The 24,781-nt window shown below is 34.7% G+C and overlaps 1 protein-coding gene across 1 annotated transcript in view; it reads right to left on the bottom strand.

The window, feature by feature from the left end:
* Window positions 1–9,578, bottom strand: part of SLC26A7 (solute carrier family 26 member 7) — a 131,023-nt gene extending 121,445 nt beyond the window's left edge. The window contains exon 1 of the mRNA XM_011384815.2: window positions 9,386–9,578. Coding sequence (XP_011383117.1) covers window positions 9,386–9,578 — 193 coding nt within the window. The remainder of the gene's footprint in view (window positions 1–9,385) is intronic.
* Between the last annotated feature and the right edge of the window lie 15,203 nt (window positions 9,579–24,781).

Below are 24,781 nucleotides of genomic sequence, written 5' to 3'. Positions count from 1 at the left end.
GAGCCCAGTGGCACTATCTCCCTGGTCGACAAAGCTGGATATTTGCAGGAGTGTCCTTTGTGTGGGTTGCACATGAGCTCCTATTGTACTTGATACATGATTGCCGCTGGCACATCAGTGGATGGGATTGACCCTCAGGTTTACTGGCTATGAGGATTGGCCACAACTGTAGCATGTGAGCTACTTTTGGGGGCTGACCCCCTGGAGTGGGATTTGCACCAGCAGGATCTGGTGTCTACTGAGACCACCTTTTGGTGTAGCACTTAATGCACTAATCAGGTGGTGCTCTGTTTTGGTCTGAAGTCAGCCCCCAGGTATATTGGTTTTTAGGGTCTCTTGCTAGGGGTTACCATGCAGATCAAGATCAGCCTCTGTCTGTGACCAGCTTGGGCACCTGGTCAGAGATACAAAGGAATCCACAGTTGGTTACTGCCTATGCTGGACCTGGAAGCACATGAGAGAGGCCATGCTGCAAATCAAGACTGGCTGCCACCTGTTCTTGGCCTGGGGCAGCTCGGTAAAAGGTGCAGGGCGCTTGGAGGACCACAACCACCTGCTGGCTTTCTGTAAGTCTCAGCTGCTAAAAAAGCCTCTTGCTGTGTGTGAGTTGGGTGGGGCGAGGTTCCCCCAGTGGAGCCAGTGGATTTCACTAGGCCAATAAAAATTCAGATTTGGCCATGTGTGGGAAGGGCTTAATACAGGAAAGATGGTGTCTGCCCATCAGCTACACAGGAGAAGGGCCCAGCATAGAGAAAATGGCAGCTGTCTCACCAGCTCTCACCCAAAAGCCACTCAACTCACGTTCTCTCTGCATGTCTCTCGCACCTTTCAAGCCTCAGTTCCTCCCACGGAGCCCAGGATGAGTGCCTGGGAGTAAAAGAGTCTTGTGCGGGCCCTTTAAGAGGACACCCAGGTTACCAGCAGCTTTTCATCTCACCCAGATGGACAGAATGCCTGGTGATTTTCACAGCCAGATGTTAGGGGGCTCCTCTTCCCGGCACTGGTGCTCCAAGCTGGGGAGTGAGGTATAGGGCTGGCAGCCCTCGCTCTTCAGGGGGCACCTCCGCAGTCTAGATATATCCCTCCCAATTCTTGACCACCCTGTGTGGGTATGGAACCAGCCAATTTCACATCTCTGCCCACTCTAGTCTAAAAGTGGCTTCTTTTTTATATTTTTTAGTTATAGCACTTTTGTTTCACTAGTCTTCAGATGGTTCTCAAGGTTTATTTTTTTATAATCTAGTTGTAATTTTAATGTGGTCATGGGAGAAGGCAAGTACAGTGTTTACCTACTCTGACATTTTGACTGGAATGCTGAACATAATTTCTTAATGGGAAAAGGCCATGTTTCTCTCTTCTACTATATCTTCACCCATGTTACTGAAATGATAGAAAGATATGTTTCTCTCTTCTACTATATCTTCACCCATGTTACTGAAATGATAGAAAGATCAGGCCTTGTCTCAAGGTAAGCTCTTATATGTCTCTTTCTTTTTCATCCAAACCTTAGCTTTACAAAAAAAAAAGGAGCACCTCTTTGATCTCAGACCTAAACTGTTTTGCTCTGCTCCAGCTTTGCTAGAACTATGCTGGGACACTGGTTGCCATTCTCTAAATGTTACCAGTGTATATAGTTCCCTTCAAATCCTCTCGAGAAAAAGAGTGGTTAATAGGACCTGATTTTTTTTTTTAAGGACATTTCATATAATACCATATATCTGTAGCTAATCAAGTCTTGCCAGCTTTTTAAGACTGCCACTTTGTTCTCTATATTGATCCAGGTTTTTACCACCAAATATTTATTTCATATTTTAGTATATAGATAGAATTATAACACTCTTCATGTTCCTAAATAAAAACACAGAATTCTTTGGCAGCTCTCTACTAAATACAACCTACAAGGCAGAAAGTGGCTGAAACCAACATTCCACAAATTTTAATGAAGACAATGTTCCCACCCTTACATACCCACACCAGGCAGATATTGTAAAGGATGAAATAACAAAATCATATTCTTATGTACTTTTGTAAAATTTTTGAGGTAGGAAAATATAACAAGTCACTTGTTCTACACTTTTCTGTCTCTTTTCAAGAACATAGCAAAAGACTGTGTATTCTTTCACATTTTTTTTAAATAGAAATAAAGAAATCTAGGAAGACAGATTAATATTCTTAAAAACAACATAATTTGGTGGCAGTAAGCACTTCCAAGAATTGAATATAATATCTTTGTGTGGGCAATGATAAAAATTATTTCCCTCTGATAACTGTTTGTTGTGGTCTTAGCATAGTTATTAGCAAACCACAGTGTAATCAGCCGTCTGGTTCACAGCATCGGCATGCTCAGGTTTAAGCAATATTACAAGCAGGTCTCCCAGGGTAAATTTACATGTATTCAATACCACAACCATATGAAAACAAAATTTCCATAAACACATTTTCTTGGTTCACAGACAAATATTATTAATCAAAGAGGAGTAAGCCTGATTACAGATTCACTGCAGCCTATTATTCCCTTTTGTTGCTCCCTAGCTTTTAGTAAAGTCTCATCCAAACATTTTATCCATGTGTCACCTCTGACACATGATAAAAGCTATTATTCACTGATATTCAGCCAGTATTAAAGTGAATCTCCCCTTCCTCTTTCATCCCAAGCTAGTCTAGCAGAGGGCAGTGAGAGGCTCTCAAGGGACAGAGGAGCTCTGGTATAGGTAATTTTTCCCATTAGCAGAGCCCTCTTCTGCCCTCAACTAGAAACTTTATCAAAGAAAATTACATGTCTTCATGGGACGGGGCAGCCTGAGAGGTTGACTTGAAAGGAGGATCAGGAGTTTCATTGCCCAATGTGAGCCCCAGTTCCACTTAGGTTATTTCTGTTATACTCAAACCAGAGAAGAGAAAGCAGTGAGGAGTGAGGAATGGAGCCTAGCAGATACAGTTCTGAATTTTGCTTAGCAGTACTAGAATTGGGGGCAAGTCACCTAATGTTATGAGCCTTAAACTCCTCTTCTCATGAAAATATACAGTACAATATATCTATCTTGCTGTGTTTTATAGAATTAGGAACAATTAGTGTAACACATTTAAATTGTAGTAACACTCAAATGTATAGTTAAGATGATTAGAAGTAACCCAACTTAAACCTAATTAGGCAAAGAAAAAAATGTGTTTGTACATGCAAGTGAAAAGTCAGGGGTATACTAGCTGTCATAAGGATTCGGTTTCTCTCTGCTATGTCCTTTGCTGGGTTGGCTTCATTTTCAGGCTGAGAGGCCCTTGGAACCTGTAAAGGTGTATCATCTTTACTGTCAGTAGTCTCATCACAAAATATGTCTCTTCCTTGAAGGTCCCACATGTGTCTTGGGATCTAGACTAAGTAGACCATTCGAGTCACTTTCATTGCCACTATCATTTTAAAATAAGAAATGGCTGACTTGTTGTGTAGTAAATCCATACTCTTGTGCCTACAGGGCAAATCTCATCCCTGAACCAATCACTGAAAGTGGGCTAATTATCATGACTTGCACCACAAGCCTTCGCCTGGACCAATGACTGTGTCTGGATCGAGCTCTAAACACTGTTGTCTATTAGAATCTAGGACAACTGAAAAAAAAAAAAAAAAGAACAAGAAAAAAAAAGAAATACAATGGCTCAGTGTCTGGGAACTGCTCCCAGAAAAAATCTGATTTTAATTGCTTGAGATGAGACCCAGATATCAGTGTTCTTTAAGCCCCAGGTTAGTTCTAATGGATCCTCAAGGTTGAGGATATTGGTCTAGGGGGACTCAATCTACTGATCAGCCTGGACTCCATCACTAGAGCCAAAATTAGAATCTCACACAAATCACATGTACTAAAAATGGATGAAGGATTATTCTCCAAAAACAATATGAGACATAGTTACTAAAAGAAACAAAAATGGACCCTAGCTGGCAGAAACATCTATATAAGCCATATTACTATATAAGCCACATATCTTCACACTCGCTGCCTATCTATTTTGTTGCAAATGTTACCAAGTTCTGGACACCCTAAAAAGAAAAGTCATGATTTTTCTATGTGAATAGGCCTAAATATTATAGGAAACATTATTCTAAGTGCAGAAATATGTAAATGGCCCTTTAATATATAAATTTCCATTAATTACATTTATTAAAAATGAAAAGGAAATCAGAAGTGTAGAGTAAATCCTGGAGCTATGGTGAAAGATGGGTCATGGGACAAGGGGTACTGATGAAAAGGGGAAAATCCAGCAGAGTGTCGCTAGCTCCTGGGTATATTTTTATGGGGGTCAGCTCTAGTATAGTTTAGACTTATTTAGCAATATTTGGCTGCCTTTGTTTCTGGAGAAGAGAAAAGTTGCTGTCAGGGAAACAGTGATTAAGGGAGTCAGGTTAGAGATATGTAGCTATTGCTAGGGTTCTGATTTCTCAAGGCTGAGACCATGCCGGGAAAAATTCTCGTACAAACATTTAATTTTTGCAATGCAATGTGCTTTACAGATTTCTACTTATTGTTCCACATGTCACTAAGCTGCCCTTAGGAGTACAATGAAGCTCAGCTTCCACACATGTTTTTGTGCCAGTAATGCTACATCTTCTACATAATTATAAGGAATATTCATCTTTTGTCTGTAGCCCAAAACACCGTGGCAGCATAAAATTTTCATGGTTTAGGAACAAAATTCTAGGTGATCTCTTGGAATGCAAGGCAAAACATTTTTACATTGCTCCCTAGTTGAGTAGGTTCTTACATGTCAAGTCATGCGTTTTAGATCTCTACCCTGTCTCGATGCTTGATTTTCAGGTTGAAAACAAAAAAAACTCTTTCCCTTAAAGTGGTTATTCAGGCTAGAATGTGACCTAAATACTCTAGAGACCAGAGTTTTATACTGCTTAGTTTGCCAACCATGTTCATGACATATTTTAAGTCAATGACATTTTCTAAAATGTTTGCTCATCTTCAAGATACATTCTGTTGTGATGTCCTGTAAGATGTCAGTTAAAGAACATTGCAGTTGATACTAATTTTAATGCTTCTTACCTGATGTTAGTAATGAGAGATCTCAATTTTTAAAAAATATTTTTAAAAATACAAATAGTTTCTAAGAAATATTTGAACATGGTGAAAGAATTATCTAAAGTTTCTTTTCTCGTTTTTCTTCTTTGAAATGAGCACATCTACACTTATATTTATTTACTTTGGGGACAGGCAATCACTCCTACATCAGTCTGGTATAGCCTATGGACTCCTTTCCAGAATACTTTTTAAAACTAAGTAACAGAAAATATATAGGATTATAAATAAATAAAGTATATTGGAATATATTAGTGCAGGTTCACAGACCTGAAGGTTCTATAAATCTAAGTTGAGAATCTAATCTTATACAATCTCTATATAAAGGCTTTATTCACAAGTGAGTTCAAGGCATTTTAAAAAAGCGTATTAGAAGGTGTATTGGCAGGGGATACAAATTTAGATATTCATAGAGCTAGTCAGGTAACGGGAGTACTGGCAGGCAGGGTGGCAGTGCCTGTATGACTGGTGGCGACTGTGACAAAATGTGAAGTGCAAGCCCTGTATAAAGGAAGTAGCCTTTATTAAGGTCTAACAGATTTTTGCCACGTGGGAATGGCAAATCTATATGGCTATATATTCTCCTTCTTCAAGAGAAGGCAAGCATCTGGATTTTTATATGGACTATACTTATTAATGATGGCTAGAGAAAAAAATAATACTGGGAAAAGGAAAGATATCTTTTACCAGATTTTCCCAGAGGGCTGCAAACTCACAACTTCAGAAAAGTAAGAGGAATTAGAAGAAATTAATTACTCATATTTTATGTATTTTTTTTACTATCAGTATCTTTATTACATTTATTTTGAAAACATAAGAATTAATTTAAGTGTAATTCTTTCCTAGATTGGTAGCATGCTGCCCAAGAAAATCAGAGGCTTCAGGAGCTAAATTGCTTTTAATTATTCCACCAAATGTTTATTGAAAACCTGCTTCTATGTGCCAGGCATATACAAGTTGGTAAGAATATGAAGATTAAGACATTGTCTTTGTTCCCGGAGCTTACAGACCAGTGTGGAAAGAGTTATATCAAAAGATTATAATGTAATCTGTTAAGGCCAATCATAGAGATATGTAAAAAGTACAAAGGGAGTAGCAATGCCTTTCCAGGAATTTGAGAGGGATTCTCAGAGGAAAGATCTCTTTGAGTAGACCTTTGTACCAAGGGGCCCAGATTATTAATGATCCGATAAGTTATTATGAAGAGTTGGGCAAGAATTCTGAATAGGAAAGCGGAATGTTCAAATTTTTATGATCATTTTGGCTGCACTATAGAATATGGCCTACAGAAGGAGACAGAGTAGAAAATGAAGCCTTGAAAGATGAGAATTTCAATAGTTTAGACAGTAAACTATAGACGCAGCAGGAGGCAGGAAGGAAGATTACTTGGTTGGAAAGATATTTAGGAATAGAAACAACAGAAATTGATGGTCGGTTTCATGCTAATAGTCAGAATGGCAAGAGAGGGAAGAGTTGAGAATGACACTTGAGAAGTAGTCTAGAATAAAATTTAGAGCATAGTCCCTGGAGCCAGACTACTTGAGTTCAAATCGTAATTCTTCCACTCATTTGCTGTGTGACTTTAAGCAAGTTATTTATCCTCTCTGAGCCTCGATTTCATATAAATGTCAGTATTCTTATAACAGTGTTTACAGTTGTGCCTGAACATAATAACTATTATTATTATTAATTATTATAATTCTGGTTAGGATGGTGGTATCATTCAATTTGTTTTAGAAGATTAAATATTGCATTTGAAGTGCTTTTAGAAGTGCTAGCTTCGCATAGTTGAATATGTGAATCTTGGGTTGAGAAAAAACTTCATTAGCACTGCGATAAGGATTAGAGCCTCTTATTTGTAAAGATGAAATAGCCTAAGGCATTTTGGGGGAATTCAACAATTTTATATAATTCAATTGTGCTGAGTAACTGAAAAACTGCTTCATATATCAGTAGAGCAAAAACAGATATTTGTTTCTATAGTTTTGTTATGATGTGAGAACAAAAATTACCCTTTTTTCTTCTAATTTTCCTAAAGAAATGGAGCTGGTAATTATTGCCAATATTGTATTCACACAAATGAAAGGTAATAATGTCTAAATGCCTTCCTTACTCTATATTCTACTGTAGTTATTTTCCTTTACACTTTATCTTTGAGTCTAAAAACTGTGGGGATGAAACCTAAATGTAAAAATAATTTTAAGAGAAGGATATTTGTATCTTTATAAAGAAATACCTTCTGTTATTAATAACAGTGGTATTATGAATAAGTCTAGTTATTTTGACACTGTAGAGTGTAAAGTATAAAATGATAAGTGTTGACTTTGGAATCAAGTCCCGACTCTACTGCTTATTAGATATGAGGTCCAGAGAAAATCACTTACATATCTAAGCCTCCATTTTCTCATATGGAAAAAGAATAGACTGCTGTCTCTTGAGATTTTTTTAGGATTGGGGAAAATAACGTATATAAGGGGCTTAACGCAGTGCCCCTTAAAACAATGTTATGATATTTCACCTTTTATCTCTCCATAGTGGGTAAGCATGAGAAAGTTTAAGAGAATTGTTTTAAAAAGAATAGGTACTTTTAGAACGATGAGTCTTTTTATATACCAACAAAAACCTTTAAGGTCTTTTTAGCTATGAAGCCTTGTCCAAGCTCTAATAGACTTCCAAAAGAACCAGCAGCCAGAGCCATAAATTTCTAAGACACAAGGACTGAGACAACGTTGTGCTTCTCATAGTTGGAGGCTAGCCAATAAGTTTCTTCATCACCAAAAAAATAAATGAATCATAAAATAGTGTTTCTCAAAATCTATATCCAAATAAAAGCCATATAATTAATTACCAATGACTTACACATAAATGATTTCACTAATAACATATCACAGATATCTTTATCACATTATCAAATTTCTTTATTGACCTGATATTTTACAAATATGAAAAAAAACAAATTGTTTAAAAAATATATTTGTCTTTCATTTCACATTAAATTAGAGCAAAGATTTATAAAATATACTGAAATTATCTGGTGAAAAAGTCCTTATAAATTCATCTAAGTTTCAAAGTACATAGTAGTTTCTCATTTTCAATTTAAAATTGAATAAAAACAAGGCTGAAAATGCTTTATCCTGTTATTTGCATTGAATTTTTATGAAATATTACTATGTTTTGATGTTGGCAAAATGGTCACTAAAAATGGAATACAAGACAATTCAGAAAAATGGAATCCCATAAAATATGATAGTATTATGGATCTTAAAACCACCACTATATATTTTCCTTATCACACTAAAAACATAAATATACAAACCACTTTGTTTCACCTACAGAATAATTCAATTAAGAGTGCTTATAATTTAACATCAGGAATAATAGTTTAAGCCAAGGGGGTAGTAAACTGCAAAGAAACATAAATCTACAAAGTATATGCTACGGAAAGTATTCCACTCTCTCAATCCTGAAAAGGTAGTTCCTTTTTTTACTACAGAGAGGAAATTATTACCTAAATTAGTGGAAAAAATATGAATTTACCTTCAAGAAAAACACACACACACACACACAAAAACACACACGTTCACACACAAGTGCACACTAGAAAACTAAGCACTTTTCACAAGAGAAAGACCTATCTGAATCCAGAATATTATTTAGTACTTGCCTTGGGAAAATTAAAATTAGACTTCTCAACAGTTTAAATTTCTTATTGAGAAATAAATGCAGTGCATAATGTGTTACAGAATAAAATCGACATGCACAGTGAAACACATAAGCTCTAAGGGCATACAAGATTCTCTTTCCAAATAATGATCTTGGCAAAGAGCCTCCTTTATGTACAAAAACTATGTTCCTTGCTTATAGCAGCTCTCCAGGCTGCAAGAGGTAATTGTGTGCTGCTAACTCGGTTTACAAATGAAGTGTTCAAGCCAGGAGATATTTTATAGTTTAATTCAGTGAAAGCAGAAAACTATATTAGCAAGGTCAAGCTGTAATAACTCATTCTCCAATAATTACTGATCTCGTACTGTTATATAGTATGAATTTTAACATTGCAAATATGTAATGTCATTCAAAAATTGGTTCAATTACTAATAGCTATAAAAATAGCAAAAAAAAAAGACAACTAGTAAAACATACATAGTTATACAGATATTCAGTACACAAATATTCAATATGTTTATTCCCTCAGAGTCAATTAAATATCCATTTCATTAGCTCAGTTGTAGATCTGAGGTTACAATACTCTTTCACTAAAGCAAAGTAACTTTATTCTGCATAAAATGGGAAAATCAAATGTAGTACATTACCTTGTGTCACCTGTTGAATTGCCAACATTATCCCAGACACGGTATCTGGAAGCAAGTTTTCTTTCAGATTGTAATGTGGCGCCCATTCCAAAATAGGTAGCCGCCTTATACACCACTGTTTAAAGTCTTCACAATGGGGGATATGCATCTTGTTCCAGAGCACACTTTTCTTATTCCTCTTTGCCCCTGTCATTTTTCAGATTACCTCTTATAGAAGTAAACTTTAGACAAGCAAACAATCGTTGCAGAACACCTCCTTTCAGCACCAGGCTCCAATTCGTCTGTGGTTAACAATGTCAAAGCTATTCAAAAAATAAATCAATGTAAGAGAAGGTCAGAGAGAGAGATTAACAGAAGCATTTAAATATATGCAGCCAGGCTGTATATCTAATTATGGTGCAATTAATTATTCTAGATAAAAAATATAGATTAAAACCTTGAATTCTTATCTGAATGAGATGGAGAGAAGTGGTTCCTGTTAGTGTAATATTTTTCCGGTCTTGGAAAAGAAATGGATTCAGTGTTAAGTTGGTCTACAGCTTTCTCACCAATAAGTTCCCTTATATTCACTCCAGTCTTATTTTTTGGAGGGGGCTCCAATCCCAATGGCTAATGTAGTTTTGGGCGTGTGTTGGAAGTGGGCTGGGTTATGCTAATAAAATCAGGAAGCATTCAGCTAGTTCAGTCTCTCTCTACAAGATATGTAAAAACATAAAATTGCCAGAGGAGTCTGTTCTGAAAAGTAAAATCAGAGAATCCAGACTTATTTCTTTGAGAAGTGTATATTTTCAATATTATCAAATGACTACCAGTTCTACAAAATTCAGAAATATCAAAGAGCCTTGCTAATAGCCTTATCTATTTTTATTCCGTGGGAGATGAGATTTCCATTCATACAGAAACATTCAGACAGACACTGCCCACTCTGGGAACAGAATAGCCAGTTCTCATAAACAAACTGAAATTTCATCTCATAAGCATCACAATGAACAAATATTGGTGGCAACCATTCTTCCCTGTCTCTGAAACTACTTATTCAGTTTTCTCTATTTCTCCAAGTCATACAATTCTATCACTTATAGTTTTGTAAGTGAAATTTCTTAAGGATTAACATATGGTTGAAACTATTTTTTGAAGCATCCTCAACTCTTTTGTGATGCTGCCCTCTTTTCACGTAACTTTTTTTGGGGGGAGTGGTCTTTTTTTTAGAAAGGGTGTTACATTTTATAATAAAACAGGATGTCAAATTTTTATTTTATGATTGTTACCCCCAGCTTCAGAAGAAAAACCATAAATACAATGATGAGCTATGCTATTAAGCCAAAAAGCCAACATATTAACTAAATTTGTGAGGCCAAGAAAAAGAATACAATGTTTATAGTTTCCTGAAGCCCTTTTAATGCCTATTTGTCCAGACAATAGAAAGTTTCTGGAAGCCTTCAGAATAACAAAGTACTTGGATCCGTTGGCTATTTCCAAGGTCCCCTGCTCTACATTTTCTCATTGCTTTTAAATTAAGATGAAGAGCTTCCCTGTCAGCTTTCCAAAGATGGTATCTCTGGTTTTCTGTCTGTGTAAAAATACCTTTCTTTTTCAATCCAATGAATCAGAATTATGTAGCAATATATGTATACTTCATTCATATGTGCAGAATAGAATTTGCCTTTTATTTTTCCAATTGTTTGCACTGTGTTAAATTTACAAACTTTTCATTAATTTAGATTTGAAATCTCATTAAAGACTAAGTTGTATAAATTGGTATGAAATGTAAACTTACTACATAAGTAAATTTATCTTTAGTAGAGATATTATGTTGATTTTTCTTCATAAACAGCTACATTTAACTTTGTATTATACACTTCAGTATATAAACAAGGAAACTTAGAAACTACAGGTATACTGAGTATATATTACTTTTATAATCAAAATTAACAATAAAGATATTTTTTCAAAACATCTAGTTCACAAATTCAGATCTATGCTGACAAAATGAGAAGAATAATTGAAAGCTTGACTAAAATCACCAATCAACAGCAATGATTTGTGTAATATCAGTCATTTTTTGAAAACTTCGTGTTACACCCTGAACAAGCCCGATCCCATCTGAACTCAGAAGCTAAGTAGGGTGGGGCCTGGTTAGTACTTGGATGGGAGACCACCTAGGAAGACCACGTGCTGTAGGCGTAAGTAAGTAAGTAAGTAAATACATAAATAAAAACTTTGTGTTACATGTTGGTAATAAGAAATTCACAAAAATAGGATTATTACACTTGAAAATGAATCTGTATTGAAATGCCTAAACATATTAGTGCCAGCAATTATTATAAAACATCCTAAGACTAGGAGGGAGCAGAAATTACTTCTAATTCAAGGCAAAATGAGATAAATTAATAATTAAGTTACACAATAAGTATTATGGGAGCTCACATGAAGAATAGTTGAATTCTCACTGAGAAAAAAGTCTTCTCACTCTGCATAGACCCTCTGTTCCTACAAATATAGTCACTATCTGCTGCATATTGACTCTTTAGTATATCTCTATACTAATTTCCCTAGTTCCCTGGTCTTATTCCTTGAACTAAACATTTACTCAATTCTTATCTCTTTCATGAAACTTTCCCTGGCTTCCCCACAGTTCTGTTTTTGCTGTACACTCCAAATCCAGGTAACCCTTAAGCTATTCATGGATGTACAGCTGTAGTCATTCTCACTGTCTATTAGTTTTCTTCCTTGAAATCTATTTTATGTGTTTTTATCCAGTCAGGCTGATGAGATTGTAACTTCCTTGTAGGGATTATTCATATAACTTGCTTTGCCGCTTTCCTTAAGACTTAATAGAAGATTCTGCAGACATAGGATCTACTCAGTAAGTATTAATATATGAATTGAATATCTCTACTCCAGAAATTACTCAAGAATTATTTAACCTATTTCAGTATGGTTCCGGGCTGTGCTGTTAAAGAATCAGAAAAAATAAGTGGAGAGAGAAAGAGAGTTAGATATAGTAACGGGGAAAATAAGGAGAGATTTTATCTTTACTTGCTCAGCTTCTCCCCATTCTCTCACAATCTAGGAAAGAGTCTACATGTTTTCAACATAATTCCTTTTTCTTATATCATAGAATCCAGTAAATGGAAAGTGGAAAAACTAGATAGTGAATGTAAAGAAAAGAAGGAGACCAGAGATAGAAAACCTCATAGACTGAGGTTTTAGAGAGTTTTAGACGCATGTGAGAGCCACTAGAGCAATTATGAAGTATGAGGGAACTGAGCCAGGCTTGAATAAGGAAAAATTCTTTTAAGAACTATTGTTTAGGTTATAAATTGGATGGCATTTAATGTTTTTTTAGAGACACTAGTAAGGACTGAAATTCTTCTCACATTTATTTTATTGTGGCATTGTGCTTCTTTGCATATGATCTGTGTGGAGACTAAGACACCTAAAATACTGATTTATAGCCAGATTACATTTAGAAATATAGACTCATAAAGCTTTGAGGCCATCAATGCCATATCCATGAGTACTTCAGGAAGTTGATCAACAGCATTTCTAACAAGAGGACACTACAAAAGGTTCTCATCTGAAGAGGAAAGTGGAGGCTGTTACTAAGGCCATGTCTGTTCACCGAGCCATGTAACTGATATGGGACTACATCCACACAGAGGGAGCATCTTTTACTAAGTCATCCACCAGATAGGGTACCTTTTCTTAATTTATCCAAAATAATTAATCCAACCTCTGGTTTAATTCTTCCAGTGACTAAAATTAACAAGCCCAGAAAAATGGCCCATTCCAATATTCAGACTTTCTAATTGTTAGAACATTTTCCCAATTATTGAGCCAAGATCTGCTACTTAAAATGTCTATTCTTTAGACTATCCTAGTCACTGGGACCCTTCAGTTTCAGGATCAATTCTTCCCAGCTTCCAGAACTGTGAGAAATAAATGTGGTTTTTTTGTTTCAGTCACTCAGTCTATGGTATTTTTGTTACAGCAGTCTGAACAGAGAGAGAGAGAGAGAGAGAGAGAGAGAGAATAAAGAAAGAGAGAGAGAGAGGGAGGGAGGGAGGGAGGGAGGAAGGGAGGGAGGGAAGGAAAGAAGGAGGGAGAGAGGAAGGGAAAGAGGGAGGAAACATAAATAATAAAAGATATTTTAAAAAATAAAGAATAGAAGTTCGTTGAGAATCATTTCTGACCAACAACTGATAAACAGTAAGTAAAATAAACACTGTCTGGGGACACAGCATGACTTAAGATTTGAAGACGCCAAAAGAGAGAATTACTCAGTACGGTGCTAGAAATTCATCTCCCTCAGTACTGTATGATTATGGCCCTATAACTGCTGCTTTAGCTGCCATATTTCTATGAATATTAATCTTCTTGCTAAAGGAAATATGTGTTAATTGAAAGATTATGATTGTACGTCTCATGTATTTGCATTTTGTTGGGAGCCGAGCTAACTTGGCGAGCTCTGAGATAAGTGGCACTAAACTATTTTAAATACTCAGTGTTTTCCAAGAAGGGAGTTGTGAGAACTTCGTTGTTTTGCAGGATGAGTAATTTGGCTGACCTTGGGTCTTGACTGCTGTTTTCTCTTTGCAATGCTGTAAGTAGTGTGTGCTAAATAAACTCGGGGACACAGCTTGAATCTGTGCTCCCTCCTGCAATTCTGTCTGTCTTCTTTCTTTTCCTCAGTCCATGCTCCCCCTTTCAGGTACCCTCAATTACTTCATCGGCTGGCTCCGACAGCATTTTCCAACTATACATCCTAAGTTACTTCAATTTTGGCCATATCTGTTTTTCATGTTTTCAGTTTTAAACCATTTGTATCTTTTTATTTAAAGTGGACTTCCAGTAGGCACCATAGAATTGGGTCTTGCTTTCTTAATCCAACATGACAATCTCTGCCTTATTTGGAGGCTTTAGACCATTTATATTTATGTGATTATTGATATGTTTGGGTTTAAACCTACCATTTTGAACTTATCTTATATTTATCCTATAAGTTATTTATGTTTCCTCTTTTACTAGCATCTTTTGTATTAATTATTTGAATTAAATTTCATGGGGTAACATTGGTTAATAAAATTATATAGGTTTGAATTGTACAACTCAATAATACATTATACGTATATTGCATTGTGTTTTCACCACCCAAAGTTAAATTTCCTTTTATCACCATATATTTGAACCCCTATACTCTTACTACCTTCCCCTTCCCCCTTTGCCTATGGTAACCGCTAAACTACTGTCTGTGTTGATGAATTTTTGTTTATCTTGTTCACTTGTTGCTCTCAGTTTTATATCCCACATATGAGTGAAATCATATGATTCTTAACTTTTTCTGTCTGACTTATTTTGCTTCACATGATACTCTCAAGATCCATCCATTTTGTCACAAATGGTAGTATTTTATTGTTTTTTATGGCTGAGTAATATTCCACTGTATATATGTACCAGATCTTCTTTAGCCAATCATCTATTGAAGAATACTTCAGTGGTTTTCATGTCTTGGTCACTATAAATAATGCTGCTATTAATGTCAGAGTGCATCTGTCTTTAAGAGTAGTCCTTCTTTAGTGGGTTGATAAGAAAAGAGGTTTTTTTTTTTCTGTTGTTGTTTTTTAGTAGGTGGTACAAAAGCCTTCTGCACTGCCAGGACCTCCCAGATCTCTGCTATGTGACAAAAAAAAAAAAAAAAATGTCTTTTATTCCCTTGGGGAGGTGTGTATCTCCTCTATGACCAGGTTGCACCAGTCTCAGGATTCTACCCCAGTGGGAGAATGTGATGAGTGATGAAGTTCAGAGCCCCTGATTTCCCTGTGTTGTTCCAGCAGCCAGATGCAGTGTTGTGCTACCTGAGGTACCCCAGTGCCTCTGCCAGAATCAGCCTTGATGGGTGGGTGTATGGTGGGTTGGAAGAGGCTACTGGTGTGTCTGTGGCTGATTACCTTCCAGTAATGGTGACTGCCAGGCCTTAGCTGCCTCAGCTCCACTCCTGTTACTGTAACCAGTTGCACTGTGCATCTGCCACTCAGAAGCTGTTTCTTCAGTTCTCAAGGCTGCAGACTTCCTGCTTTGTAGCCCAACATTTGCTGCTACAGTTGGCCCACTGCTAGTTCGGGGAGGGAGGATTATATCTGTTCAACTTGTAATTTCAAGGGGAGAAGATCAAGGGGACCCCTCACATCACCATGCTTCTGATGTCACCTTCTAAATTAACTACTTTTTATGATTCTATTTTATTTCTTGTGTTGCTTTATTAACTGTAAGTTTTATTTTGGTAATCACTTTAGAGTTTACAGTATACATCTTTACCTTATCAAAGTCTACCTGCAAGTGATAGCATACACCATTACACTTAGTAATGGACCTTACAACTATATATTTCCATTTCTCTTTGTGTTATTGTTGCCATACATTATGTCTACATGTATTATAAAACTTAAAATAGATTTTTTTGCCTTAAATTTGCTTATCTTTTAAAGACATTTAAATAATTTAAAAAGTCTTTTATATTTACCCACAGAGTTACTGTTCCGTTGCTCTTCATTTTTCCTTGAATAGTATCAGATTTTCATCTGGTTATATTCTCCTAACTAAAGTATTTTCTTTAATATTTCTTCTAGTGCTGGTTTGCTGGATGAATTCTTTCAGGCTTTATGTATCTAATATCAATAAAGATATTTTATTGACTGTAAAATTCAAGTTTAACAGGGATCTTTGTTGTTGATGTTATCTATTTTGTTTGTTTTAGTACTTTAAAGATGGTGCTCCACTGCCTTCTAGCTTGCATTGTTTCCAACAAGAAATTTTATTACAATGTGCCTTGGTGTTTCTTCCTCCTAACACAATTTGTTCTTTTCGTGTGTATGCTTGGTGTTTGTTGAGCTTCTTAGATCTATAAGTTTATAGTTTTCATCATATTTGGAAAATGTCTGGCAATTATTCAAATATTTTTTTCTGTCCTACATCCTCTGGAGACTCCAAATAAATATATAACAGTCTTGATGCTGTCCCATAGTTTGCAGATGTTTTGTATATATTTTGGGGGGGATTTTTTAATATTTCATTTTGGGTGGTTTCAACTGCTATGTCTTCAAGTTCACTAATCTTTTATTCTGCAATGTTTAATCTACTGTTAGTTCCATCCAATGTGTTTTTTTTTATTATTTCAGAGATTAAAAGCAAGACCTGAAATGATTATACTGATAAGTGGGACCAGAACAACATTTATGTCCACTATTGAGGCAAAACCCAAAGTTGTGACCTCTGTGGATTATGAGTTTCACTCTGGCTGATGGAAACATAAGTATTCCTGACCCTGTATGGACTCTGTATGAGTCCCTAGGTTTGCTCCTTCTAATCATTTTCCCATTGTCTGTAGATTCCTTACACTGATGTGCTGATCTTTACTTAGCCTAACACTCTACATGTGCAGATTTGGGGAGGGGCTCTTTCTCTGTGGAGCTCTCTTCTCTGCCATGTGAAATCTATTTGTTTTGGCCACTTCAGACTCCCAGCTTCTTCTCTTCAACTTAGAAAGACCACCAGTCTCCCCTTGTGTTCTCATTCACCTCTATGCTCTACTGCACTATGGCCTAGGAACATTCCCGGCAGTAAGCTGGGACAATCATTGGGCTCATTTGGTTTATTTCCATTCCCTCCAAGATTACTGTCCTTTGTTGCCCTATGTCAAAAATCTTGGCAATCTTGCTTCATATATTTTCTTAGGTTCTTATTTGTTTGGGGCAGGAAGGTAAATCTAGTCCCCGCTATTTTATTCTGGCTGAAAATGAAAGTTGTTCATCATATAATATGGCTTTCAAACAGTCTACCATTATCTTCCTCATGATTTTCTATAGTTTGCCAATTTTCCTTTTTAGAATATGATATCAAGAATTAATGGTGTTTAGCTGTATTCTAACTTGAAAAGTCAAAGCAATATCATACAATTAAATGCACTTTTCAGACTTACTCTGTTATATGATATATTCTCCATCCTTTATTATAGGAGAACATTTTATAAAATTCTAAGCACAAAGTTTTATGTTAAACCGTTATCTGATCTAGGGAATCTGGTCAATTAATTCATTGTTAAAATCTTCCTGAATCTGATACAGTCATTACTACTACAGATAAGTATGTGCTTCATTTCAACATATTTGCTATTCCTCTAACATTATGATACCTGTATTAGTCAGCTCAGGCTGCCATAAGAAAATACCATACATAGACTGAGTAACTTCAACTACAGGGATTTATTTCTCACAGTTCTGGAGGCTGGGAAGTTGAAGATCAAGATTCCAGCCATTTGGATTCCTGGTGAGGGCCCTCTCCCTGGTTTTCAGATGGCTACTTTTTTATTGTGTCTTCACGTAGCAGAGAGAGAACAAGAGAGAGTAACCTCTTTGGTATCTCTTCTTATGTGGACATTAATCTTATCATAGAGACACCCTTTCCTTGTGACCTGACCTAAACCTAATTATCTCCCAAAGGATCCATCTCCAAATGCCATCATTTTGGGGGTTAAGGCTTTAACATATGAATTTTGGGAGGACAGACCTCATTCTACAGTATTACCCAAAAATTGATTAAGCATGCTATATGTCTTATTCAAATCAACAAATAAGAAAAATCAGGCACATCTACCAGAAACTATCCTTCAGATTAAAATTAATTATTTAGTAGAAATTATTTAAGAAAAGTTAGTTAAACAGAATATTTTTTTATTTTGTCCAAAAATGTATCTTAAGAATTTGTATCAAACTTATTACTGAAATCAAATATACTATGTCTTTAGCAGACATATAACTTTCAATCTAGTACTTCTATTAAGAGATATAATAGAATTTGTTTAATAATTTCATTAGACTATCCCCCTAGGTACAAAGTCCTCATCTAGAAGGAATCGTAATAACAGAAAAAAAGTAGACTTTGTTGTGTCACTCAGAAGAAAATGACTAGAATATTCTATACAGACTATATTGCTACATAGGTATCAATCCAAAAGAGCAAATTTCCTCAATATTACCAAACAGTGTTTGATTTATAAAATTACTTTTAGTGAAAAATCAATACTATTGTGGATCTTGTAGTGTTAGCCTTATTAAATCTTAAGTCTTAAAGTTAAAATAGTACCTATATGTGACACCTCATGAAGTGGATTCAAGAAGTGTGGAAACATTTTTATAGCATTCCCGAGAGATGGCCTTTATGCAAGAAATAGTTGGCTATTCTAAGATGCAGAACTGGTCATTACTTTTAAGATTCTCACTTGTAACAAGAGGTATTTTTATTAAAAGAAAATATTTGAAATATGATATATGAATAAACCTACAAAACTGAAAAATCACCAAACTGCTCTCATACACATGTATGCATTATAATATCAAAAGTTAAAACCCAAGTTTCTACTTATTCCATTTGCTTTTATTTCCATGGTCAACTTTCATAGCTTTATATGCGTTATGTCAAGGATTAATAGAGCAAAATGCAGAATGTTTGCACTTTGATAAGAATTCAGAAGCCATTTATTTTTCTCAATATTATTCCTTCATTTTTTCTGGTTATTAAATAATCTAATTACTATTATAAAATAGAGAATTTTGGAAAGTATAGAAAAGTATTAGAAAAAGAAGAAATATGTTCCATAATCACACTGTTGATTTTTCTATTTTTCTTTTGTATGAAAAGTTTTTCTTTACATAATTGGGACATTACTGTACATATAACTTTTGATTTTACTGGTTATTATATCATTAGCCTCTGCCATATTATGTAAAATTCCTACAGCATGATTTTTTAATGACTGCACAATATTCCTTTATAAACAATTTATAAAGGAATTTATAAAATGTGTATGTACCATAATTTACATACACATTTCCTGAGTAGTAAATACTTTAGTTCTTCCATTTTGGGTGGGTGCTGAAGAGGTGTTCTTGTTGTTGTTTCTTGTTTATTTTGCAGATAACAATGAGATTCACATCTTTAGGCATAAATCTTAAACCAAATTTTTGACTATTTTCTTAGAAATAGAATTATTAGGGCTTAACTGGCAAAGAATAATTACTAATGATGTCATTTTTATTGTTAGATATTTTTCCCATGCTCTAGTGGGCTTTTTGGGGTTAATATCTTACACCAGCCCAAATGTATAATAAATTCACATTTTGAGTAGTCTCATTGCAACATTCTTCAACCTGTCACATGTTGACTTCCACAACACTTAATCATGTCTAGTTTTCTGGATCAATTAACTTTCCAGTAAAAATTTGGAGCACTCATGCTTAGAATTTCCTGATACCTTGAAGCCATAAATCATTTTTCTTTTAAGCTAGTTTTTGCTTGCTGGTTTACATTTCATATCTGACAACATAATTCAAACATAGGCTACAACTAATTTCTTGTTACCAAAAGGCACATAATAATATTTGAAAGTTCTCAGTACTCAAGCTTATTTGACTAAGCTTGGATGGCTAAAGTATAACTCAGAGAGTGGAGTCAAATAGAAAAATAAATAGTGAATAACTACAAATTTATAACTTATTGGAAGATATAGACAAACATTCAAACTATTTTAGTTTATTGGAAATTCAAATTTTAAGGGACTTTTTAGACCTTCCATAAAGCACTTCTTTCAGTTGAAGTAACACACAGGGAATAAAGCCAGAGTTCTTTTTCTCTCCATTTAATTACTAAAATTTACACTAGAAGTTGCAAGGTTTACATAGATTTCAATGAGATTTTGTACCATATTCACAATATAATTGGTGGTAAAATATATATATATATATAAGCATGTAAACCAAGTCCCAGGGACCATTACTTTTTATTCATATCAAAAGGAGAAAAACACAAAAGAAATATTCAAAGTGTTGTATTATGAAGACAAATACCCAGCATATTGGCAAGCAAAGCTGAAATTCCGTGCCAACTTTTCAAGGTCTCTGAGGGGAGGATTTAGATAATTAAGATATCAAGGACAATGCCTGGCATATGAGAGAAGCACTGATAAATGTTAGTTGTTAGTACCTATAAATTTCTTTCATTAGTTGCTAAGGTAATCTAAATAATGTGTGTATTTCAACAATTTTAAATTGAGCTTTTAATATGCTTTAATGCATTAAAAGCATAAAGGAAGAACATGAGATATATCTTACTTCCCATCACTATTCAGTTAGAATGGAATGTTTCCTTCTCCTGGATAGATAATCTTATCTAGTTTATAATTTTTTGCAAACTGGTCTAATTGAATAACAACCCAAATCTATTTCCATCTTCCTTGCTTGAACCTGAAATTCTGATTTGCACTACAACATTATTCATCCTCAAAAATGACCAATTTTTGGAAGATATAGACAAAAATTGGTCATTTTTGAGGATGAACCATTGGTCACTCCTGTCTGTTTTAGGGACTTGCATGCCAACTCCATTCTCTCTACTCAAACTCAAAAGTAGGCCATGTCCTCAAGGTTTTCCTGAAATTCCTAAACTCTTGATTTGATTTTATCTTCTGACATTTACCCTCTATGTTCTGAATATGATTAACAAAAAGGTCATCTATATTCTCTGCTAAAGCAGATAAATCAGTTCTTCTACTGAAATGAGGAGTTGAAAATAATTCTGAAGCAGTACCTCCATGCTCAGCAAATTCGCATAGATTTATTAGTGATATCTGCTATGGGCATTAGTGGGAGTGTAAGTTTACCATTCTTGCTCTAGGAGTTTATAATCTAAGGTGATTCTTTATGAGAGCTAACAGAAACATTTCTTCATATTTGCATCTATAAATCACTTTTAACAAATTGACTGTGAGTCTCAACCCAATCTATAAAAACAAGATTTTATTCTTCCTAGAAACTTAAAAGTAGTCCAAAGTAAGAAGTAATAGGTATGCTTAGGAGCACACAGTATTTAAGCCTATCAATTCTTTTAGATATCTAAGGAGAGAAGGAATTACTTTTGATGGGCAGTCTACTAACTTATAAATTAAAAGAAAATATCCACCTAATTAAGTAATATTCTAAAATTCTCCAATCCAATGAACATTCTTATTATTTTAAGCCACCAATTTAATGGGTTGCTTTAAAAATTACATGGGATGATTATAATGCTTTCTAATATATCCCTGTGGGTTATCCATCCCCAAGGAAGTCGTGAAAATGAAGGAACATTATATTTTAGAAGACTTAACATAATTAGGATTGTGAAACCAAGGGTAAAAGATTAAGAGTTCAAGGTCTCACCTGCCCTTCTGGAATTGATTCCTGAGATTAGGAATAGGCAGATTGTATATATGATTTTTTTCACATTCTAGTCAACATCTTGAACAGATAATACTCAAAACTGAATGTGAATCTGAGAACCCATCTCAGGTAAAGGATAACAAAAGTATTTTCATATCCCACCTCCATTCTGATGAACCAGAAGATCACTGTCAAATAGCAGCCAGTTGAAAGCAGAGCACTTATTAACTTATCCATAAATCCAGAAAATAAAGAATCCCACTACCAGAACAAAATTTTTATTCCTGTCAGCTCCAGGATAATCATCAGTTAAGGAGACTAAAGTGGGAAAGACAGATAGAATACAATTTCTATCCTGTTCATCTTAATTCTTTTTGAAGAATCCTCTTCCTTTTGTTGATAATTTAATCAGATTGAAGATTAAAGGGAATGGGTAGATGCAAGAATGTGGTAGAGGTAGAAGTGATATAAAATAACAAAAGATTGTCAAAAAAGAATGTTTTACTGTGGTGGGGAATATGGTGGTGTCATTATTACAATGGAGATGGAGATTAAAAATTTCAGAATGTATCATAAGAAAGTGATGATCTGTCCCAAAAAGGTAAATAATACAGAGAGACTGAAATAAGGGATTAAAGATGGAACACTGTCAAATACAGAAGGAAAAAAAAAGAAAGATGAGGGATTAGAAAAGTATGGAAGTTTAGCAACTGGAAAGTTGTTAAATGACTTTTGGTAGAGAAGTAGTGGGCACAGAAACCAGAGTGCTGTTATTTGAAGAGTAAATGTGTGATAAGAAAATAGGGATTACTCTTTCAAGAAATATAACCAAATAAAATGCAGAGGAAGCTTGAGGTTTTGTTTTTGTTTTTGTTTTTGTTTTTTGTTTTTGCTTTCATTTTTGTTTTTGTTTCAGGTAAAAATCTCTAATCACTTTTATAGATGAAAAAAAGACACGGTAGAGAGAAAAAGTGAAAATGAGACAAACATGATGGAATAGGTCTGGAAAGAAGCAGGAAAAAAAAGGATAAAAGGCATCGAGGGATCATTCTTTAAAAGGACAAGTATATATTCCTCATAGAGGAATGAAGGAGATATAGAGAAAGAAGGGAGGGAGTCAACATAGAGAAAAAGGAATTGAGTGAGTTTTGTACTGCCTCAAATTAATTGGAATAATAGATAAGGTAACATTGCCAGATTTAGTAAATTAAAACATAGGACATTTAGTTAAATTTGAATTTCAGATAAGGAATAATTTTTGATTTTTAATATAGGTATGTCTCAAACAACATTTGTAAAATACTTACACAAAAAATAAATGTATTTATTGTTTATCAGAAATTCAGATTTTTGCATGGGACATACTTATGCTAAAAAGACATTTATCTCAAACACAAAATTAAATAGGTATCCTGGGTTTTACTTAGCAATTCTAAATTAAAATTATCTGCTGTGAAAAAAATATTAAGTATATCAAATAGACACATAGTTTTTCACAAATATGTATTCTCAAGAACACCTTTTAAAAGTAATGAAAAGAAAACCATATTATGTTTTTATTAAACATATGCCACTATTTTCTTCTACATTCTCTCATTTTGATATAGGCAACTGGATTGGAAATACTATCACAGAACTCAGGTCATGTCCAACCACTAGCTTGCTGTGTGATCAGCGACCACGTCTGTCAATGAAGTAGTCAGGGTAGCAGTCAGATAGTGTTTGAATTCTTGTTCTGCCAATTCTTAGTTTTGTCATCTTTAACAAGTTTGGTTGACAAAAGGGTTAAATGAAATAATTTATCTATAATATTAAGCACAAAGGTACTTGCAGAGTAAGCAGTTGAGAAATATTAGACGTTGGTGAGGTGGCAAATGGCACTAGGAGTAGCAGTAGTCTTAGTAGTTTTATTCTAAGTGTTTATAAATCTTATATAGTAGAGAGTTTTGTCAGAACAATTTATAATAATGACAATCATCATTAATTCAATTTCAGGCTGGTAAATTAGATATTCATATTTAAACTATAAAAAACATGTTTTAAAAAATTATAAATAATAGTTCTTCCTGCATAACTTTTACATGGTTAATGGAGCTTCCAGTACTAACTCTGTAAAGCAACAGTGTCACCTAGTGGTTGTCAAGTCAATAACAAACAGTTAAGAACATCTGGATATGGGTTGCTAGGGCTTGTGTCTGCACAGAACTTCTCAAATTTATATCAGTGATGACTATTGATGGTAATTAATATTTTCCATATATATTACATAAACTTGTCTCACTTTGTGTCATTAAAATGGAGAACATTCTACCCACAGGAAGGTATTGGCTATCTGCTGCTTTTCTCTATCTTCGCCTGACAGTCTAACACTTTGTTAAAGAAACAAATTTCTGCTGTACAAGATGTTTTAATTATAAAGTTACTCAAATGGATTTTGAACTTCTCACAGCTTCTCCTAACTCTATTATTCCCCAAAAACCCCAGAAAGCGAAGGGTAGTAGGAAGAGCTGGAAATACAAGACTTGAGCCTTATTCAATTGCCAGCTTCATTTTTTTCTTCTTTCTAGGTTAGAGGTTTCTATTTTCTTTCTCATGCAGCCAAGAGGATCTATGCTTTTCTTTGTGAAAAGAAATTTATTTTCCTGAAACTCAAATTGAAATATAAATATTCCATTACAAATTTTCTGTCTGTATTAATTGAGGACCAGTGTCTACTTTAGATATATTCTATAGCTTCTGTCCTGAGAGGGCCTCTCATGCATGTAAGCAAAATTTTCAAAAACTAATGAATAGCGAGTTTTTGTTCATTTCCAGAAATGTCAAGAGCAAGTAAGAATTCCAAGTAGCCTCTGAGGGAGTCAGAGCCTTTACTTTGACACTATTTAATCTATCTCTTATATGACAATAATATAGAAGTCCCAAACCTGAATCCTATGGCCTAGTGGCCAGCAAATGGTTAAGTAAACTTGGCATTTAGATTGGTAATATGTCAACTCAAATATGACACAAGAGTTATTAATCGATTATTAAAAATGTTTCCTGAGTTTGTTAGAAATATGTGTATTTTAAACATCCATTAAGAATCTGTCCTTCTCAATCTGGGGATCGCCAGAGGGGAGGGGGTTGGGGGGCTGGGAGAATGGGT

Source organism: Pteropus vampyrus, unplaced genomic scaffold (assembly GCF_000151845.1).
Source record: "Pteropus vampyrus isolate Shadow unplaced genomic scaffold, Pvam_2.0 Scaffold627, whole genome shotgun sequence".
NCBI lineage: Eukaryota > Metazoa > Chordata > Mammalia > Chiroptera > Pteropodidae > Pteropus > Pteropus vampyrus.
The sequence above is the reverse complement of the archived record's forward strand: the minus strand, read 5'-3'. Positions and strand labels throughout refer to the sequence as shown.